This window comes from Marmota flaviventris, chromosome 12, assembly GCF_047511675.1.
Source record: "Marmota flaviventris isolate mMarFla1 chromosome 12, mMarFla1.hap1, whole genome shotgun sequence".
NCBI lineage: Eukaryota > Metazoa > Chordata > Mammalia > Rodentia > Sciuridae > Marmota > Marmota flaviventris.
In genome coordinates, this window is record NC_092509.1 from 11,451,387 (window position 1) to 11,469,514 (window position 18,128).

At 54.0% G+C, this 18,128-nt stretch overlaps 1 protein-coding gene across 4 annotated transcripts in view; it reads right to left on the reverse strand.

Moving 5' to 3' along the window:
* Sipa1l2 (signal induced proliferation associated 1 like 2) overlaps positions 1–18,128 on the reverse strand; it is a 134,393-nt gene that overhangs the window by 16,143 nt on the left and 100,122 nt on the right. For 3 of the 4 annotated variants that reach the window (XM_027948033.2, XM_071619825.1, XM_071619826.1), the window contains exons 10-17: positions 13,752–14,009; positions 12,075–12,158; positions 10,821–10,921; positions 10,342–10,445; positions 8,661–9,049; positions 6,340–6,564; positions 3,006–3,156; positions 1,009–1,228 (exon numbers count right to left, since the gene is read on the reverse strand). In XM_027948033.2, the coding sequence (XP_027803834.2) occupies positions 1,009–1,228; positions 3,006–3,156; positions 6,340–6,564; positions 8,661–9,049; positions 10,342–10,445; positions 10,821–10,921; positions 12,075–12,158; positions 13,752–14,009 (1,532 nt within the window). The remainder of the gene's footprint in view (positions 1–1,008; positions 1,229–3,005; positions 3,157–6,339; positions 6,565–8,660; positions 9,050–10,341; positions 10,446–10,820; positions 10,922–12,074; positions 12,159–13,751; positions 14,010–18,128) is intronic. The other variant, XM_071619827.1, reaches the window with a different exon arrangement.

The window sequence follows — 18,128 nt, forward strand, 5'->3', positions numbered from 1 at the left end:
TTTGGGAAATAGAGCAACTGAAAGTCCCAGGGTGGCCCCAGTGCCACTTCACATCTGGAGCGTTTCCTGGGGTTTGAGGGGGAAGCGGCACAGGCAGGGAAGTCACTGCCGGGAACCTCCTGGGATGCAAGGGCACAGATGTTGCTGCAGAGGACAGAGGAGCGCGGTGCTGCCTCTCTGCTGGTGGCCTCCCTTGGGCCATCTGGAGAGGCTAGGAAGTGGGTCCAGGACCCTCTGCCTAGGCTTGTTCACCAAGCCTAAGATCACGGTAGCCACCAGTGGGAACCTGACCTCACTGATGGCTATCTGCCAGTGAGCCTTCCTGACTGCATTTCCTGGTGGAAACCTGGGGTCTCAGCTATCCTGTCACAGGCACTCCAGGCCAGGATGGGAGGTGTGGGGGAGGAAGGAGGCGGTGCAAGCAGGGTGCCTGCCTCTGGCAGGTCCTTCCACACTGGCTGGAGTGCTTTGTTGCTGGCCCTTGTCCCCTGACTTAAAATTGGCAAGCACACACCTGGGTCTGTAGTGATTTGTGCTCACAAAGTTATCCCTAAAATACTAGTTCATTTATCCTAACCCCGTGTGTGTGCATGAGTATGACTGGCAACTGAGCCCAGGGGTGCCCCTCCAGTGAGCTGATCCCAATCTCTTTATAATAAAGTTTGGAGAGACTCCTCCTGCCAGAAGACCCACCTGCACCCCAGCCTCCCCTCTGCAGGAGCAGCCTCAGGCACGGGAGTCTCCCGTAGAGGCAGAGCAGCTGAGACTGGAACAAGAAGGCAATATTTGACCTGATAAAGGAGTTCAGCACTAAGTTTTCAACTCCCTTATGAACAGGTAATTTTGCTTTTAAAAAATTTCCATTCTGGAGCTTTTACATTTGAAAATTACTTAAAACAAAAAGCATATATGACATCAAAAGACGTGCATCTGACCACCCCCCACCTACACGGGGACACAACCTGAGGGGCCCTGAGCCGGGCCTGTGGCGGGCAGCACTGCACTTACTTCTCAGGCTGCCCATGCTGGGCGCTGGGTGGGTCCTGGGGGGCAGCGTGCTGTGGTAGGGTGGGGTGGTGCTGAACAGGATGTCGTTGGGCAGTGCTTGGTCCAGTATGGAGCTGCGGGAACTGCCAAAGGAGGACCCCCTCCGATTGCTGCACACACTCTCGTCAGAGAGGGTGCGGTACAGCGACCTCCTTGGAGACAGGTTCCCATAGAACGAAAACTATGGATAAACAAGATGGGAGTGAACGTTAAGCACTGAAGGGGAGGAGTGCCTCTGACTCAGCTATGGGGCAGCTTCTCCAGGCTTCCCCATTAGCTTGGAAAAGCTGAGCCAGGCTCACGGGCCCCAAGGCAAGTGCACCAGGGCTCCTGTGTGGTCACTGGATTGCAGCGCTTTCTTCTGACATTCTGTAAAGTGTACTTGTCTATCAACTAACTATAAGTGAAGTCCCATAACAAAACTAATTTTGAATACTTATGCCACTGAGCCACATACAGTCAGGCTCAAGGAACATGTTCTTAGGGCAGGAAAGTCCTACTCTCCACTTGAACGTGCTATTTAGAGAGGTCAGCATTACAATCACTGGAAACTGAGTTGCAGTAATGGATCATCCCCAGGTTTAAAGGAACCACGGATTACTGTGGGTCAGCACAGATTGGGTAGGAGAGCTGATGGAAGAGGAGCTGGTACTCAGGGACGTCAGGGCACCTGGTGTCCAGCTCCTCCATGGCCTCCCACTCAGCAGTGAAGCCAGCATGCCCACATCATGCAACGACAAGTGGTGTCCACATGTGTGAACGTGGCAGGAGGCTAATGTGCTTCTCCTGGGTGCTGCTCCCCTTCTGTCAGCCCTTTCTCCCGACGAGGAGCAAGCACCATGGTGCATTAAACCTGTACCATAAGTAGGTGGTGGTTTGTCATAGGAGGAAAAAACCCACATCAAAAAGTTTATCCCTACAAGAAAAGCTGTCTGTACTTGTACCTGAGCACAGTTAAAAAAGATTTGCTATGACGAGTTCTTTTGGGATCCCATCACATATTACCAGCAGATTCCCCAGAGCCACCGCAGCAGGCAAGATTAAAGCAGCTGTGGGGTGGCACCTGGTGTGCTGCCTAGGCGCTCACAGGACTGCTGTAGCCATCTCCCCGGCTGCAGGCAAGGTGGCTGCCGCGCCTCTCGCCACCCTCAACTTGACAGGAGGGGCACCGTGCTACATTGAGGGGTTCCATTCTGCACTCTGGCACCAAACGTTTCTGTGCATCTCATACTTCATCATCTAAGTCTCAGTTATTTGCAGAACAGGGCAAGTGGGCTCAGTTACCTCACTCTGTATTATTTTAAAAAGTGGCTTAAGAGACTGTAATCACAACGCAGCCAAAACCACCCACAATAGGCAACCCTGCTGCTGCCTGTAAGCAAAAGAAGGCCCTGCTGAGAAGGGGGTGGGGGAGAGGCCCAATGAGCATGCCTTTCCCTGGGACCTCTGTGCACCTCTCTGCGGCAGAGTGCCAGGTCCAATGCTGGGGTGAGCCCCGCCCACTTCTGGAACAGGATATGCATGCCGAAGGTGGAGGTGGAGGGGGCTCAGGCTAGGGCTCGTCAGGCAGTGTGAAGTTCAAGGACTAGTCGCGGCCATGTCCAGGCACGTGCCAGGCTCTGCACACATCAGTTCTGACTGTCACTCTACGTCTGCCTGAAGGACCCTGAAGCCATACCACTTGCAAGGAGCCACATAGGCGACGACTGCTGGGGCCAGAGGCAGCCTGCCTGGCTCCCAGCTCTGCCTGCCACAGGAAGCTGCTCTTCCTGAGCCCCAGCTAGTTCACCTTCCAGGAACCACCAATGGCAAGGCCATCCTGCTCCGAGCTGCTGGCAGGGCCCTGGGAGAGGACCTATGGGGCATGGTGGAGTGGGGGTCGTTCCCTGGACCCTCGTGGTGCCACAACCCTGCTTGCAGTGTTTCCGGTAACTCCAGAACCCCATGACACTGCTCACCTTTCTCCTCCCCTCCTCCACCAAGGGGCTGTCGGGAAGCATCAGTTTCAGAAAATCTTCTTTGGACAGGACGTGCTGAGTTTCTGAGATGGCATCTCCCACTGCCTGGTGGTGAGCTGCTGTAGACATGACGTCCACCTCGCTGTACATCCTGTTGACACAACAGGACAGGGAGTCAGGAGCCGCCATTCATCAGGTGCCTGGGTGGCGAGAAGGAAATCCGGTGGCCAGGTGGGCCACTGTGCCACTCTCTGGGTCACTGTGGTCACCAGTGTGCCAAATCTCACACGGCTTCGCATGCTACACAAGTCAACTGGGAAGTCAGACTTCTAAATAATGCAGAAACAAACCAGATCCCCAAAGCCCAGGATGAGAAAAAGTGTGCCAACTCTTAGAAATAAGGCCATGTTTCCCTTGCCTAAGCTGTCGGGAGACAGGCTGGAGAACACATCAGGAACGAGCGTGTCTTCTGCAACAACGCTGGTCTCTGAAGCACAAAACAGAGGCCCCTCTTGAGGCTGATGGCCAATGCAGTGGCTATCAGGCTGCAGAAGGTCACCTGGGGAGCCTGCAGTTTAAGAGTAATTACCACAGGTGTGTGTAAGCATGTTTTATTATCAGTAGCTTCATAAACTTATTTGGATCAATAAAGCAGCTGTCTCCCGTGATTATCAGGATATGAAAATGTGTCTATGCATAACGAAGGACTGCTGAGCTGCATTACTGACTTCAGCTCTTCTGCAGGGAAAACTGGAGACTCATTTTGGAAAGGTTGACTGTGAAAAGGCAACCCAGGCAGCCAAAGAGTCCTGGGATGCAGGGTGGTCAGCAGTGGACTTTCCAGAGGTGGATGGTCTTTGTTATGCAGCCTGAAAGGTCAGGCCCCAGGAATTCACAGCCTAAAGCAGCAGTGAGCTGTAGAGCTGACTGCACACAATGAGTCAAAATGCCACTCTATCCCAAATGAGGCCACCTTGCTGCATGTGACAGCCTCTGGAGAATTCTTAGACTGAGAAACAGCCACAGGCCTGCTCAGAACCAAGCAGAACCATCTATGGCTCCTGTGTTGCTCCTGCAATTGGAAAGACCCCCTACCCCTCCCATCTCGATAGGCTACACTGGCCATATGAGCAGATAGGACTGATAGCAGCTCTGCAAAACTTTAAAAGCATCATGAGGAGGAACGGCATGAAAGGACAGAGAACCCAAGACCTGGCAGGCTTCTGCACAGCCTCACGGGGAGAACCAAGGTGCGGCTTTACAGAGAGGCTTCTGATCCTGAGCCCCAGGGCTGCGAAGTGCTCCTGCCGCAGGCCCTGTGCTCTGGGGAGGATGTGGGAGGTACCTAGGCTGCACTGGTAATGGCGTGGGTGAAGAGGACACCTAGGTCACAGTTGTTTCAGTTTCTTCTGTTTGTGTAGGAATAGAATCACTAGCCTTCTCTGCTATAGTACTAATTTTTTAAAAAATTAAATAAATAATTAACTAAACCAGTGTAAACAAAGGTTTAGTCTGTGTCAGTCACTAAGAGCACAGAAGTGGGCAGAGCTCGGCCCCCGAAGGGCCCTGGGCTGGGAGTGTGTTTGTACACATACACATGCAGTAGTCAGGTGGGAACAGGGCTGTGTGGTGCGGAGAAGGGCACATCCAGGAACTGGGCAGGGCACGTAGACAGAGGGCAGAGTGAATAACGACAGGAAGGCCTCAGCAGAGACGCTCCAAACCCGACTCTGTGGCCGGCAAAACACTTGGTGGGCTCGCTTTGCACAGGCTTTTAAAGACTACGTGGTGATGTCAGAGCCACATGGAATTTCGGTCAGGGTGTGGCTGACCATTTCCCAGGACCCACTGTAGTGACAAGACCAAACTCCAGACACTGCTGTGTGGCCCTTTGCAACCCTCACCTCAGAGTCACGGCTGCTGGATTGTGCCTGTGACCCTGACAGGTGAGCTGCCACGCTGGCTGGGAGCTCCAGCCCCGGGTCCCAGCACTTACTTGGGTCAGGGGTGGAAATAATCTCTCTGACCTCAAATCATCTCTAGGAAATGGGGGCAGGATGAAGGCACTTTGCAGCCCCTTCCCTCCAACATGTCTGAGAGCATAAGCGGGGCTGCCAACTGCCCCACCTCGGTCACTAGGGTGTGGAGACTCTGAGGGGCTGTGGTAGGGACAGACGCCCTTGGGTGTGCCTGCTGTTGCCCAGGGATCCACAGCCCTTCCTCTGGATGCAGGGGGTGCTGAGCCAGCAGCGTGAGACACACAGACCCTGGCTTCTGGGTGGACTGTCCAGGGACACTCCTCACACCTGACCCTCGCAGGGAGCCCTTTGTAACGGGGTGCTGCCGTGATGTCACCAATACTTCTACAAGTGCTTCCCGGAAGCTAGTGAAGCCTGGAGTGCATGACCTGGAGCCCTCACATCCTGCGGTGGAGACCCCAGGCTTTACTCTCACACCCACACCTACAACACAGAGCGCATGAGACTTCCTTCCTGAGGAGTGATTACTGACGTGACTTTTTTTTAAGAGTTCAAATCCAGTTTTAGCCCTAAGAGGACTTTCCCTTGATCAACAACATGATAGTTGTCTTTAAGACACGGCATCACCAACTCCTCCTCTTCCTTTCTGAAATGGGGTCTTGCTATGTTGCTCAGGCTGGTGCCACACTCCTGGGCTCCAGTGATGCTCTACTGCAAGCATATGCCACAGTGCCTGGCTGGGGTCATCAGATCAAAAGAGTGACACTGGTTCACAGACCACACAGAGACCCTCAGTCGCCTCACAACACTCTCGTATGCTCCCAGTGTTTCTGAAGTTAGGAACAGAGAGCAAACAGCCCAGTGACTGAGCTGGCCTTGCTCAGCACTCTGTAATGCCATCTCCTCACCTGTCCCCCAGAGGCATCAGCCGTTGGCATGACCCTTACAAACAGGGTGTCGGAACTTCTCCTCTTCCCACGTACACACAGCTTCCCTCCCTCTCTGCCCCACAAAATCTAACTCTGAAAAGGAAATGAGAAGTCCTGCTAGACTCTTGTGCTGCCACCAACTGAGATTCCAACTGCCCTTGACCTTGGCAATGACAGAACACACTCACACCACCGGGCACATGATCATGCCTTTTCTAATGAAGGCAGTTTTGTGGATATAAGAGCAAAGAACACAGTTTTTTTCTTTAATGTAAAAGTTAAGAAAAATGGGGACTTTGAAAAAGAGTTACAAATATCAACATTTAAAGCATTTAGAAAGATAGCTCTTGATTATTCTTAGAAAATATATTCCCTCCCCATCTCCAAAATGTCCAACATTGTCCAGAGAACAGTCAGCCACCTTACCGGGGACACTCTGTAACTTCAGGCTCCTCAGGCGGTGGGCTGTCCTCTGCCTTCTTCCAGCCAATGACATATTGGTTGACTGACCCTTGTCTGCGGTAGGGCTTGGACGCGGAGCCGGGAACCTGCTGACCGCCACCATGAGACACGATATAGACTTTGGATGTGTCCAGAGACCCACTACTTTTGGAACAGTGGGCCGAAGGGCTTCCTGAATGGTGGGAACCACTGAGGGGAGAACACACGAAGCAGAGGACATCAGAGCCAGTGGCTGGTGCAGAGCCAGCGGGTCCCCAGCCTTTCTGGGGTCCTGGTTCATAAGCAGGCTTGGGCTCAGAGGCAGGGTGGCCTTCTCCACCACAGGCCTATTGGAAAGCCTCACCTGCAGAGGCCCAGGAGCCCATGGGCAAGCTGAGTGCCCCTGCAGGAGGCAGTACTGAAAGGACAGGAAGAGCCCAGGAACAGTGAGGCCCGAGAGGGAAGGCTCACAAGGGGCCAGTCTCCAGGAGAGGCCAGCGCAGACTCGCAGGCACCATTGCACCCTACCGACAGCAGCTGCAGGACCGCCTAGACACCCAATGACAGCTGGCCAGGACCCAGAGAGGGCGGCCGGCTATGTGTGGGAGCAGAAGGGAGCAGGCAGAGCCTGGGCTCCAGCAGCCCCAGGCCAAGGGTGCACCTAGGAACAGGCCTGCTGCACAGAAGTGACCAGTCATGGCAGACATGATACACTGATCTGTCCAGGTTATTCATACTTCCACACTTTTCAAAATATGCAATGTTTTTAGCGTGACCTGAGCATATGTATTTTCCATTTATTCTATAAGACATACTTTTCTAATTTAGACTTAATTAAAAATGTCTTTTATTCCATAAAGTAACATATTTTAAATTTAATGCTAAGAACCAAGTCAATCTGATCAGTGAGACAGCAGAAATCTGTGCTCACTAGCAGTGACATCATTATGAAAGATTCCCTGTGGCTGGGGAACTTTCTAGAATGCTGGCACTACACCTTGCATGCATTCTTTCCCATGTTAGCACTGTTGTGCCAACTTCCAGTCGTTGGTATTGAGGGCATGGTGACATGGATAACGTGGCCCACAGGATCACACAGCCCTTCCTGAGTACCACTGCTCAGGTGTACGGCTTGCTGGTCAGACTGCCAGCCTGGCAGAAGCCTGCTGCCCTAGGCAATGGCATCCTGCGCCACAATGATGAAAGCCAGAGACGTGCGTGGAGATCTGAGCGGGTGGGGGTCTGTTTCTTCTGCAGACCCTAAGGGGAGCGAGCCATGCCTAGGGTCAGAGGGGCATGAGCACAGGAGGTCGGCAGGTGGCAGAGGCACACTCTCCCCTCGTTCCCTTTTATTGCACAGGCCCTACCTCTTCTCTGAAGGTGTGTTGCGGGTGGTGGTGGGGGGTTACAGGCAGCACTGGGAGGGACCTAAGTGGCCTGGCTGGAGCTCTTAGTATCTCCACTGGCTTTCCCTTCCATGGGCCTGTGAAGTCCATGGGCCACCAGGATCACCCCTGGAGAAAAGTTCATAGCTGCACTAGGTGCCTGGAGGACTGCCCTGCCGCGGGTTCTTCTAACTGCCCAGCAGCAGAAGAGTTCAGAGAAGTCAGAGTGTGACTTGGGGCAAGTTATGGAAGCCTCAGGAACAGGGAGGAAAATACCATTCGATTCTGTCCACAAATCAAACAGATGCAGGTCTATGCCTGGTCTTTGAAGACAAAGACAGAAAAACCAGATGGGAGGTCAAAGCCACTTCTAACTCTGTAAGCAACATCTGCCCCCAGTATGGCTGTAGATTTAGCTGGTATCTGTTCTGTTTCAAGTCCCCACTGCCAACTGCTTATTGCCCGATGTGGAACTGTGGCCAGCATGCCCGAGGTGGCAGGTCTATCCTGCTTGCTGTGAGGCCTCAGGAACAGGGCAGGCTGTACATCTGCACACGGGGCCCTGGGTCCCTGGTGCACACTCCCCTCAGTCCCTGTTATTGCACAGGCCCTATCTCTTCTCCGAAGGTATGTGTGTGTGTGTGTGTGGGGGGGGGGGGCGGGCGGTCACAGGTAGCACTGGGAGAGATCTAAGTGGCCTGGCTGGAGCACTTAGTATCTCCACTGACTTTCCCCTCAAATTTAAAGCAAGAGAAGGGGAAATAAACCACACACATGACTTAATGTACTTACCTTGGCAATTAGATTTAGAAACAAGCCTGTCTTCTGAAGACAGACAGCTGGGCCAATGTGACAGTGGCCCCAGGCCCCTGGCACCCCAGGGCTGGGAGGCACAGCAGGGGTAGCCCTGCAGAGGCTCACCTGGAATGAGACGATATCTCACTGAGGTCACCCATGCTGCCCTCGGTGGCGCTGCCGGTGGCGATGGCGGTGGCATAACCACGCATGGCGTACATCTTAGCCTGCTCGTCCTCAGGCCCTGGGACGCTGGCCTCATCAGCCCACTGCTCAGCCCGGCTGTGGATCAGAGACCTGCTGCCCGTCAGGTGGACAGGGCCGAGGAGGGCGGCTGGCATGCATGGAGCCGTGTCGATGCCGCTGTCAGTGGATGCCCCCTTGATGTAGGTCAGCCCCAGCAACTCGGGGTCCATCAGGTCCTCCGACCCAAAGGGCTTGTCGTCGCTGCTGCTGGAGGTGTTGCTGGAGAGCGTGTTGCTGCTGGAGTGACTGGAGCAGCCTTTGTCGCCAATCTGGGGGCAGGGGACAGAGCACCTCAGAGGAAACCCTGGGCTAGCTGCCTCTTGCCGACCCAGAGCAGCTGCTGGGGCGTGGCCTGTGCCCACTACTCTCCTCACACACGGGCTGGGTGGGTGCAGAGTCCCTGAGTCATAATGTGTCTAGCAGTTTAAGTTAAATGAGCATCTTTTCTGTAAGTCTTTTCCTGATATTGGTGCATGAAGCGCCAAAGCAGGGCCATGATGTCACCTGTGAGGGTTCTGTGAACTGGCACGTGACAATAACAGAAGGGAGGGGGCAGCCGTTTATGCAGAAAACACTTGGGACAAGTGACGGTATGGGCAGGAGACCCAGGTGTGGTCACGACAGGCCTCTGGGTCAGTCACAGCCCCCTGTGCTTGCTGCACTGAGCTCCCAAGGCTCCTGTGCAGACCAAGAGGTGACACACGTCAAGAGCACCAGCAGCTGCGAAGCGCCCTGCAGACCTGCGCTCCGGGGTCCCAGGCCAAGCCACTCTGAAGCTGAAGACACAGAGCTCTGAGAGGGGCTCGGGGCCTTGGGGGTCCCTAGCTTGCCCTGTGCTCAGGCAGTCACGGATGTCACGACGGATCCTGTGACACCAGCAGAGGGCTTTGGCAGACCAGGAGGAGCAGGTCTACCTAAGGTGGCTTGGCCTTGTCTCCTCCCTGTCCCTTCAGATCCCCACACGGATCCAACCCTCTGGCTGCACCTGGATGTTCCCGCTGTGCCTCCCTCGCCAGAGCCCTGCGAGAGCCGGGTGGACACAGTGAGGCTGGCCGCAAGCAGGTGGAACATATGTGCTGCTAGGAGACCACTGGGGGCTGGCTGGAGACGCGTGGAGAGGAAGGAGAGGCGCAGGGGCCTGTGCCAGCTACTCCAAGGCAGGGGCTGCATTAGGCACCGCTGACAAAACCCTCTGTCCACCTCCAGCCAGAGCCCTGCCTCCGGGCAGTCTCCAGTGTGGCCGCCTCCTGGGGTGTTTGGCACAGTGGGCGAGTGTGGGACAGAAAACGTGCCAGTGGCTGTGATCACCACAGGGCCCTGGTGACTGCTCTGTAAATGGCACCTGCGATGGCTTCTCTGAGGTTTGAGAGGCTGAGCTATAACCTTGCTTGGCTCTGCCAGTGATTAACAGCACGACCTTTCTTTGAGGTCCTTCCCAACTCAGGAACCAAATCACCCTGCTTTCCTTGTGTGGCCCCCTGAGCACTGCTGGCCATGGTGCTGCCCTACTGTGTGCCGAGAGCTCGGTCACCCAGGTGAAGGCTGTTGGAACAGGACTTACGTGCGACAGCTTACTGGGGGAGTCCCGGCAGCTACCGTCCTTCTGTAGGGCTCGCTCCTTGTAGGGGCCCAGGACCTTGGAAGGTGGGCCGTGCCATCTGGTCTCTGCCATGTGAAGAGAGGAGTCGAGTCTCAAAGTCCAGCGTTAGCAAAGGAGGAAGGAGGCAGGAGCCAGCAAGAGGCTCTGTAAACACGAACAGGACTGTGGCTCTGGGTCTTCCCAGTGGGTGAGCCACGAGAGGAGACAGAATAACTGCCACAGAGAACATTTGCCACTTCTACAAGCATTACCACTCCACTCCAGCCACCACAGCCACCTCCAACTCCACAGCCACCACAGCCCCCAGTCACACCCTCCTGTTAGGAGCCCCAGGTGGTCTTCTCAGCTTGGTGAGGAGGTGCCCACCGGTCATGGGTGGCATGAATGCCTGATGGCAGAGAGGGAGTGGCAAGGCCAGGAGCACCAGCGGTCACTCTCACCTTGGTGCCTGCTTCCTTCCATGGCATCCTCTCGCTCTCTGGCTCCATCGTACTCCAGAGGGCCTGGGCCCTGGTGCTCAAGCAGCAGAGGGGACTGGCACCTGGGAAGAAGGCAGAGCTGAGCACTCTTCTCACCAGCCTGCTGGGGCAGGGATGGGTGGGGACAAGTGTGTGGGTTCTACAGGGGCTGCGTGGCACAGCGCCCTCAAGGAAGCTGCCCTCAGGACACACACACACACACACACACACACACACACACACACACAGCTTGGACAGCCCAACCCCCCCAGAGACACCGGAGCACCAAGGATGGGAGTCTGTCTGTGCTGCAGGTCCAGGGCACTGGACAGAGTGCTGTGGATGCCAGGGGGGAGTGACCTCCCAGGCCAGTGCCCTGCCACCTGGGAGGACCCCCTGCTCCTGGCTGCTTCCCTTGGGCCAGAACACTGACACATCTGTTGGTTAAATCATCTTAAGGAAAAGAAAATACGATTAACTCTAGATTATATCCAAGTGGGCTTTGTTTCATGGAATCCCAAAATAGGAAAATATAATCTTGGGAAAGAAATAAAGAAAACTATTCACATTACGATGTGATCCTTACTTCCAGAATTCAGGTCACAGGCCCTGGTGCATAGAAAGTCAGAAAAAGGCTTGCAACTTATACCAAGGAAGGAAAACCTCCCCTGTTAGTACGTAACTATCCAGAAACACCACACAACTCCTGGGAACTCTGTCTGCCCTCCACACACAGAGTCTACTTCAAAGATCAAGGGTTGAGTGCTATGAAGGAGGAGAGCTGAAGCCCCCAGCCCAGGCCTCCACTGTGCTGGTCTGCATCAGGGTGCAGCCTCTGTCCTGTGGGGCGGCCAGAGTAGGCCACTCACCTTTCCAGGGCGTGGCCTCAGTGGATTCCGTCTGGGCAGCCCGAGTGGTGCCTGGGTTGCCATCTCCCAGAAATAGTGCCTGCCTTGGGCGCACTCAGCCAGGTGTGCTGAGGTGACCTCTGCTGCTTCCCCACGGGGGTCAGCTATGGGGACCCTAACCCTTTCCCTTTCTCTGATTCTCAGAGCGTGGGCACTGTCTGTGCTGAAGAGGCGCACTCTCTGATCTGTACCCGCTGCTCACTGAAAGCAGGTCTGGCATTTTTACATTCCCCAAATGGCCTAGGTGTGCAGGAGGTGCATAGTAAATGCTTTAAAACAAGCCACACTGGTTCCTCTCAGGGAGAGCAGAAAGGTAAGCAAGCAGTACCCGTCATAGCCCACTGGTGGTCTCCAGGGTCCACTCCCACCAGGTCCGGGGTCACTGGAGGACGACTGGTTACTGGGGGAACTTCTGAAAGGCAGAGCAGAGTTATTACAGGGCACTGAGTGCCCGCCAGGCACCCAACCCTGAACTGCTGGACATTAAACTTCACTTTCACAGTGAAGAGAAGGAAGAAAACCACACAGACGTAAACCAGAAACAGGTGCTATCCCGAGACTTCTGACGTTTATGGTGGCTATCTACATAGGAAAGACGTACGGGCCAGCCCTCCACTTGGAGATTTAAAGCAGAGAGAGTAACTCCCAGTGAAGGAGGGAAGACCAGGAGCACGACCTCGGGCAGTCAGGAAAACACCACTACCTCCTGCCACAGAACTCGGTGCCAGCTGTGCTTTGGCTCCCCACCAGAAGCTACGCAGAAAGCAAGACTGAAATTTGGCAAAACTATTTGTTTTCACACATCTACTGAATAGAATCTTTTCCCTGTTTTTTTTTTTTAAGAGAGAGAGATAATTTTAATATTTATTTTTTAGTTTTCCGCAGACACAACATCTTTGTTTGTATATGGTGCTGAGGATCGAACTCGGGCCGCAAGCATGCCAGGCGAGCGTGCTACCGCTTGAGCCACATCTCCAGCCCCCATAGAATCTTGTTTATCTTTTATTTCACAAAAAATGAGTGATATTTGTGAAAACACACTTCATGGGATGTACGTCTGTCTCCTTGGCTATGAGAATCTCCCGGTTCCCTGGAATCCACAAAGCTCTACTGAAGTAAGGGTGCTCTGACCTTGGAGCCAAGTGTTCCTGCATCTGTGGAAAGAACCAACTGAGAAGGCCCAGGATGACCTTGCATTTATTGGGTGGACCTGGTCAGTACTTCCACAGGCTTACTCAGGGTCATTTCCCCTGCATAGGTCATCCAGTCTCAGCATGCCCTGATCAAGGATCATCTGCCAGATGAGGGGCGCGGAGGGGAGCAGCAGGCCCCAGGGAATGGTGCATCAAATACCCCGGAGCCGAGTTCGAGCCCAGGCAGCTGCCTTCTGGCCTATGCTGGCAACAGTCAGACCAGCACCTGACAAGCCATGCCAAGAAAGTCCCCGCTTCTGAAAGCCGCAGTGAAGACAGCAGGCGTGGGCGAACGATCCCACAGAGCAGGGTCACTGTGACACTCTCTACAGGGCAGCTCCCAGTGCTCCTGGACTTCACTGGAAATACATGTCTTCTTTCACTGGAAAGCTGATTTTAGAATCAACTCACTTTGCCAGAGATGAGAGAAGCAAAGCAGAGCTGCTAATGCTCCAGGTGCCTCCTGACACGGCACCCACACTCAGATGCGGGGTCTGTCTCCTGTGCACCCAGATGTGCTCATGCTTTTCCAGAACTGCATACAGAACAGTTCTGGGCATCCTCCCAAGATGGTCTGGAGGGCCAGTGGACAAGGAGGGTGGGTGCCCAATGAAGGAGAGGGCTGCGGCCCTGAGGGCATGACAGCCTTTCTTCAGTACCCGGGCAGCACCAAGGCAGGGCCAGGAAAGGGCTGGACTGCAATGCTCAGAATAAGCTGATGGAATAGAGCGTAAGCTGAGAGAGAGGACCCCACACTGCCACGCTCCCACCCAGGTCCACCAGAGCCTTCCCAAGGGTGGGGACAGCGTTACCTTGTACCGTCAGGCAGCTTCCGGTCAAAGGAGGTGCTGCGGGGGATGGCGGCCTGGGCCTGTTGGAGCAGCTGCTGGCACTGCAGGCGGTCAGGCGTGCTGGGCACAGGGGAGGCTCTGGAGAGGGGCTGCAGGGCAGGGGTGGGCACCCGATGCCATGTGGTGTTCCTCCTGAAGGGGGTCTTGTACTCGCAGGGTGTGCCTTCACTGTCCAGTTTGTACTCCACCATGGGGATTCGGCATAGCTCTGAACACCCCCTGTCAGGGCAATAGGAGACAGTGAGGGGGTGGCCTCATGGAGCTGCAGTGGGTTCACTCCCCCGGGAGATTGACACACAGCTCGGGGGATGCCAGAGCTGCTTAGGTCACACCGAAAGCAGGGACACAGCACATCCTGGGGGGCTCTTAGTTCTTCCCTCCTTGGCTGCTGTGCAGCTGCAGGCATCACCCATGCTGGGGAGGAGTGGGTAGAGGCATGGCTGCGGAGACTCACAACTCCTGAGTGGATAAGGAACTGCTGCCCAAACCTGGGTACCCAGGGGAAGGACCCGGCCTGGCACTGTGGTCTCTCCAACACTATGGGTCACTCAGAGTTAAACACCTTGGGGAAAGCAGTGCTGTCTACTCAAGGAACTCAAAGCCAGACACACTGCACCCCCATTCAGAGTCACCCACCAGGGATGTGGCCAGCTCCAGGATCCTCTTATGTGGAGCCCACTTTCTGTTTGTGCAACCGCGTCACCTGTGCCCAGCCCTCCAAGCAGCTCTGCATGAACACAATGTACTAAGCCCAGCTCGCCTCCAAGCTCTAGAGCCCCACAAGTAGGAGAAACACTCCCTCTGCCCAGGTGCCCCATGGGGGGTGCAGAGTGGCCATGGTCAGCTCACTTGGACCAGGCCTGGCTCCTCTGTCCTTTCCTATTCCTCATCCTATGACACCCACAGGGAACTCATCTACAATCTTCAGTGCCTACTCATGGCCCTGGGGTCTCACTTGATGGCCACTACCCAGCGACAGCTTTTCCAAGCACCTCCAGGATCACACTGCCTAATAGTCCATGAGGCACCCTATGCCACAGGACAAGGAGCAGGGCACAGGAAAGGGTTTCTTTCTCAACAGTTTTTATCTTAAAATTGATGCTTGGATTCATTTTATCAAGTATGTTTGGAATAACCTGGGAATATGAATACGCTTTTCAACTGTAAGTATTATGTAATCTAGCAATAAGCATTTAAGTTGAAAATTTAACTTCTGACTGGAGATACTCTAAGTGTAAAAAAAAAGTACAAATTCTTACTACTATCTTACTACAGGATGTTGAAATGGTAGCATTTTTGGCGATATTAAGTCTTTTGTTAAGGCTACCAGAAAATCCAAAATTAAATATTCCTGCTATAGAAGAACCTGCCAATCAATAGCCTGGCCTACCCATAGTCCCTTGCTCATATTTTGTCTTCTCCCAACTGTTTGGTCCCCCTCAAGGCTCCTGCCTAGCAATTGCCAATCCCAACTTTGCTCAAATCTCACCCATGAGATTTGCCAACTCTGCCAAACCAGAACTCTGCCAAAGCCCAGCAATGGTGTGAATGTAAAAAGAGGTGTGTGTCCATACAGGTACCCTGGGTGGCACAGGCTCGAACAGCAGACAATAGCTGAACTTCAGGGCTCACTTGCCCCTGGGGAAGGTACCTTTTGGACACAAACCATGTGACTGCATGCAGAGGCCCTGTCTCTGGCTCGTGGTGGCCCTACTGACAGTCCAGGATTGACTGTCGGTGTGGTTCAGCAATGTGCCTTTGGCTCTGGCTAGCTGACAGGTGCTCCCGCCAGGCACTGTACACATGCAGCCTGCCTTTCTAGGGAGTCTGCAGATTTCCAGGGTCAGCTTGAGTCGATTTTAACTAATATGTACACGTGAAATCAAGAATATTGACCATGGTGAGAAACTATAATGGATTGTAAATACTTCATCTGTGGAATCGGAACAGATATTTGAAACTGTAACTATGTTTCCAGAAACCAGTCACATATTGCTTTTCTATAGAGTCTTAAGAAACATGAAAAACAATCTGCAAAGCCATCACAGTCCAGGAAAGCCTGAGTGGCCCTTCTGCCAATGCTGGTATGGGTCTTAGTTACCACATCACTCTCTGAAACTAACATTGTAGCCCCCCCAGGTCACCTCCTAGAGAGCCACCCATGTGATCAAATGACTCGCCAGTCATTCAAGACCCTTCAGCCTGGAAAGCAGGATCAAGTCAGACATCCCCAAGCTTCCCAATAACTGCCCAGTGCCAACAGATAATCAAGCTGCTCCCAGCCAGTCTGCAGAGCTAACTGGGCAGGGGGCAGGGGGCAGGGCACAAGAAGACAGGGCAGTCTTAGATCTGAGCACTGGGCAAATACTCCATCTGCCATGCTGGTCAAGCTGTTGGCATCTAAGGCCAGCGCCTCTCCCTAGACACTCTAGGTCAGTAGTCACCCTTAACTCTGCGAGAGCAGGGAACCACTCCCTTAAAGAGCATGCCTCCAATATCAATGCAGTAAAAGCATTTCAGACTTCATCACGAAAAACAAGAACGAGACAAACCACCTCAACTGTGAACAGGAAGTGAACAGGAAGATACCAGAGACTAAAACACAGTGTCAGTTTGGAAGGGGAGTGGAAGAACAGCAAGGTCTAGCAGAGCCCAAGGCCACAGGCATGCAGGTGGAAAACCCAGATGCAAGGCTATTTCCCTGCAGGACCTGAGATACACAGAAGGTGAGTACCAGGCATAGCCAAGGCCATGAAAAGAGGGAGCTAAAGACCTGCGGCTGCTTAGAAAGCAGACCACAAAGGGAAGTTTGGCTCCAGGCCTGAGGTCCCAAGGGCACCTGGGCAGCCAGCCCAACCCGACCTCTGAGGCAAGAGCCGACAGCCAGGACTCCTGAAGGATGCAGCCTCCAGGCCTGGAGCACCACAGGCAGCAGGGAGGAAAGTAAGGCTGAGCCAGGCTGTCCCAGAAAGAAGGGCCCAGCCTCAGGGTTCCTTCCTCCAGCCCTGCGCAGGATGTTTCCTCCCAAGATGAGCAAGGGGACGTGCAGTCGCCATCACCCAAGCCCTATGGTCTCAGAGAATAAGGAGAACTCTTGCTATTTAAAACCATGATGCTGAATCTAAAACTATAATTCTATTACGACAATGGGAAGGTAAACCTAGAACTGTCCCAAAAAGAACAGGAGGGAAAACATTAGAAAACCAGAGGCCAGTCCAGCATCTAGCAAGCAGAGAAGAAACAGGAAAGGTGGGGGGGACTTGGTTGGAGGCACTGCAGAAAACCCCAGCGCGGGGATGTGCAGACCAGGGTGCCAGGCTCCCAGGGACCCATGATGGAGGAAGAGCCACTGGGAAACATGTCACAGGATTCAGCCTCCGCGTCTAAGAGGAGCTCTCAAGATGACAGGAGCCCTGCAGGAAAGGCAGGCACAGGAAGTCCTCCCCACAGCTGAGCGATGGCACAGGTGTCGTGGAAGTCACGTGCTTAAGATTGGATGAAGACACCTGCTGGACTGTCACATCAATGGTAATTGGTGCTTGGGACAGAGAAAAACCAGACTCTGTCCTGACTCACGGGTGGGGAATGGAACGGTACTACTGTCCTCAGAGAGCCAAGGAGGAGGAGGAGGAAGATGACTCCGGAATCCCGCCAAGCGGCTAGAGCCCCTGACTTCAATGCCACCATTCTCTGCCCATCAGCAGACTCTGCCATAGCACTCCTGCTCTACTTCCTTCCCCAGAGCAAAATTCACTCCAGTTGACAATCTCTGAACTAAGCTCAACAGTTACTTACAGGTCAAACTCATTGAGGCCGAATTTACACTAGACGGCTTTATTTTTTAACAAAATACTGGCAAGGCTGTGGCTTTTCCTCATGGACTCACACTGGACACCACAGCACCTGGGACTACTGATTCTTCTGCATGGTCAGTGACTGACCTGGAAATCACAAACATGGGATATTATAGCAAGGGGACACGGAGCACCCAGATAGCCTCCTCCTGCCTCCACCCTCAGGGACGCTGGGTGGCTGGAGGCTCAGGTGACCTGGGCACTGGGGTCCCTGAGGCCGCTGCTTTCTGAGCAGTGAATGTCAAGGAACCTGTAACCGACCCCACGGACACTAAGTCCTGGGCCTGTTTTCTGAAGGAGAGAAACGTGAGCCCTTGGCTCAGGACCAGAAGGCACCGTGTGCCTCCAGTGCTTGTTCGGGCTTCATGTTCCTTTGGTTTGCTTCATAGGAGGGAGCAGCAAGGGAGACAGGCTGCTAAGTAACGCTGTCTGCTCACCGCATGCCCAAACCACAGGCTTCTGTGAGGCACTCTGACGCGAGCAC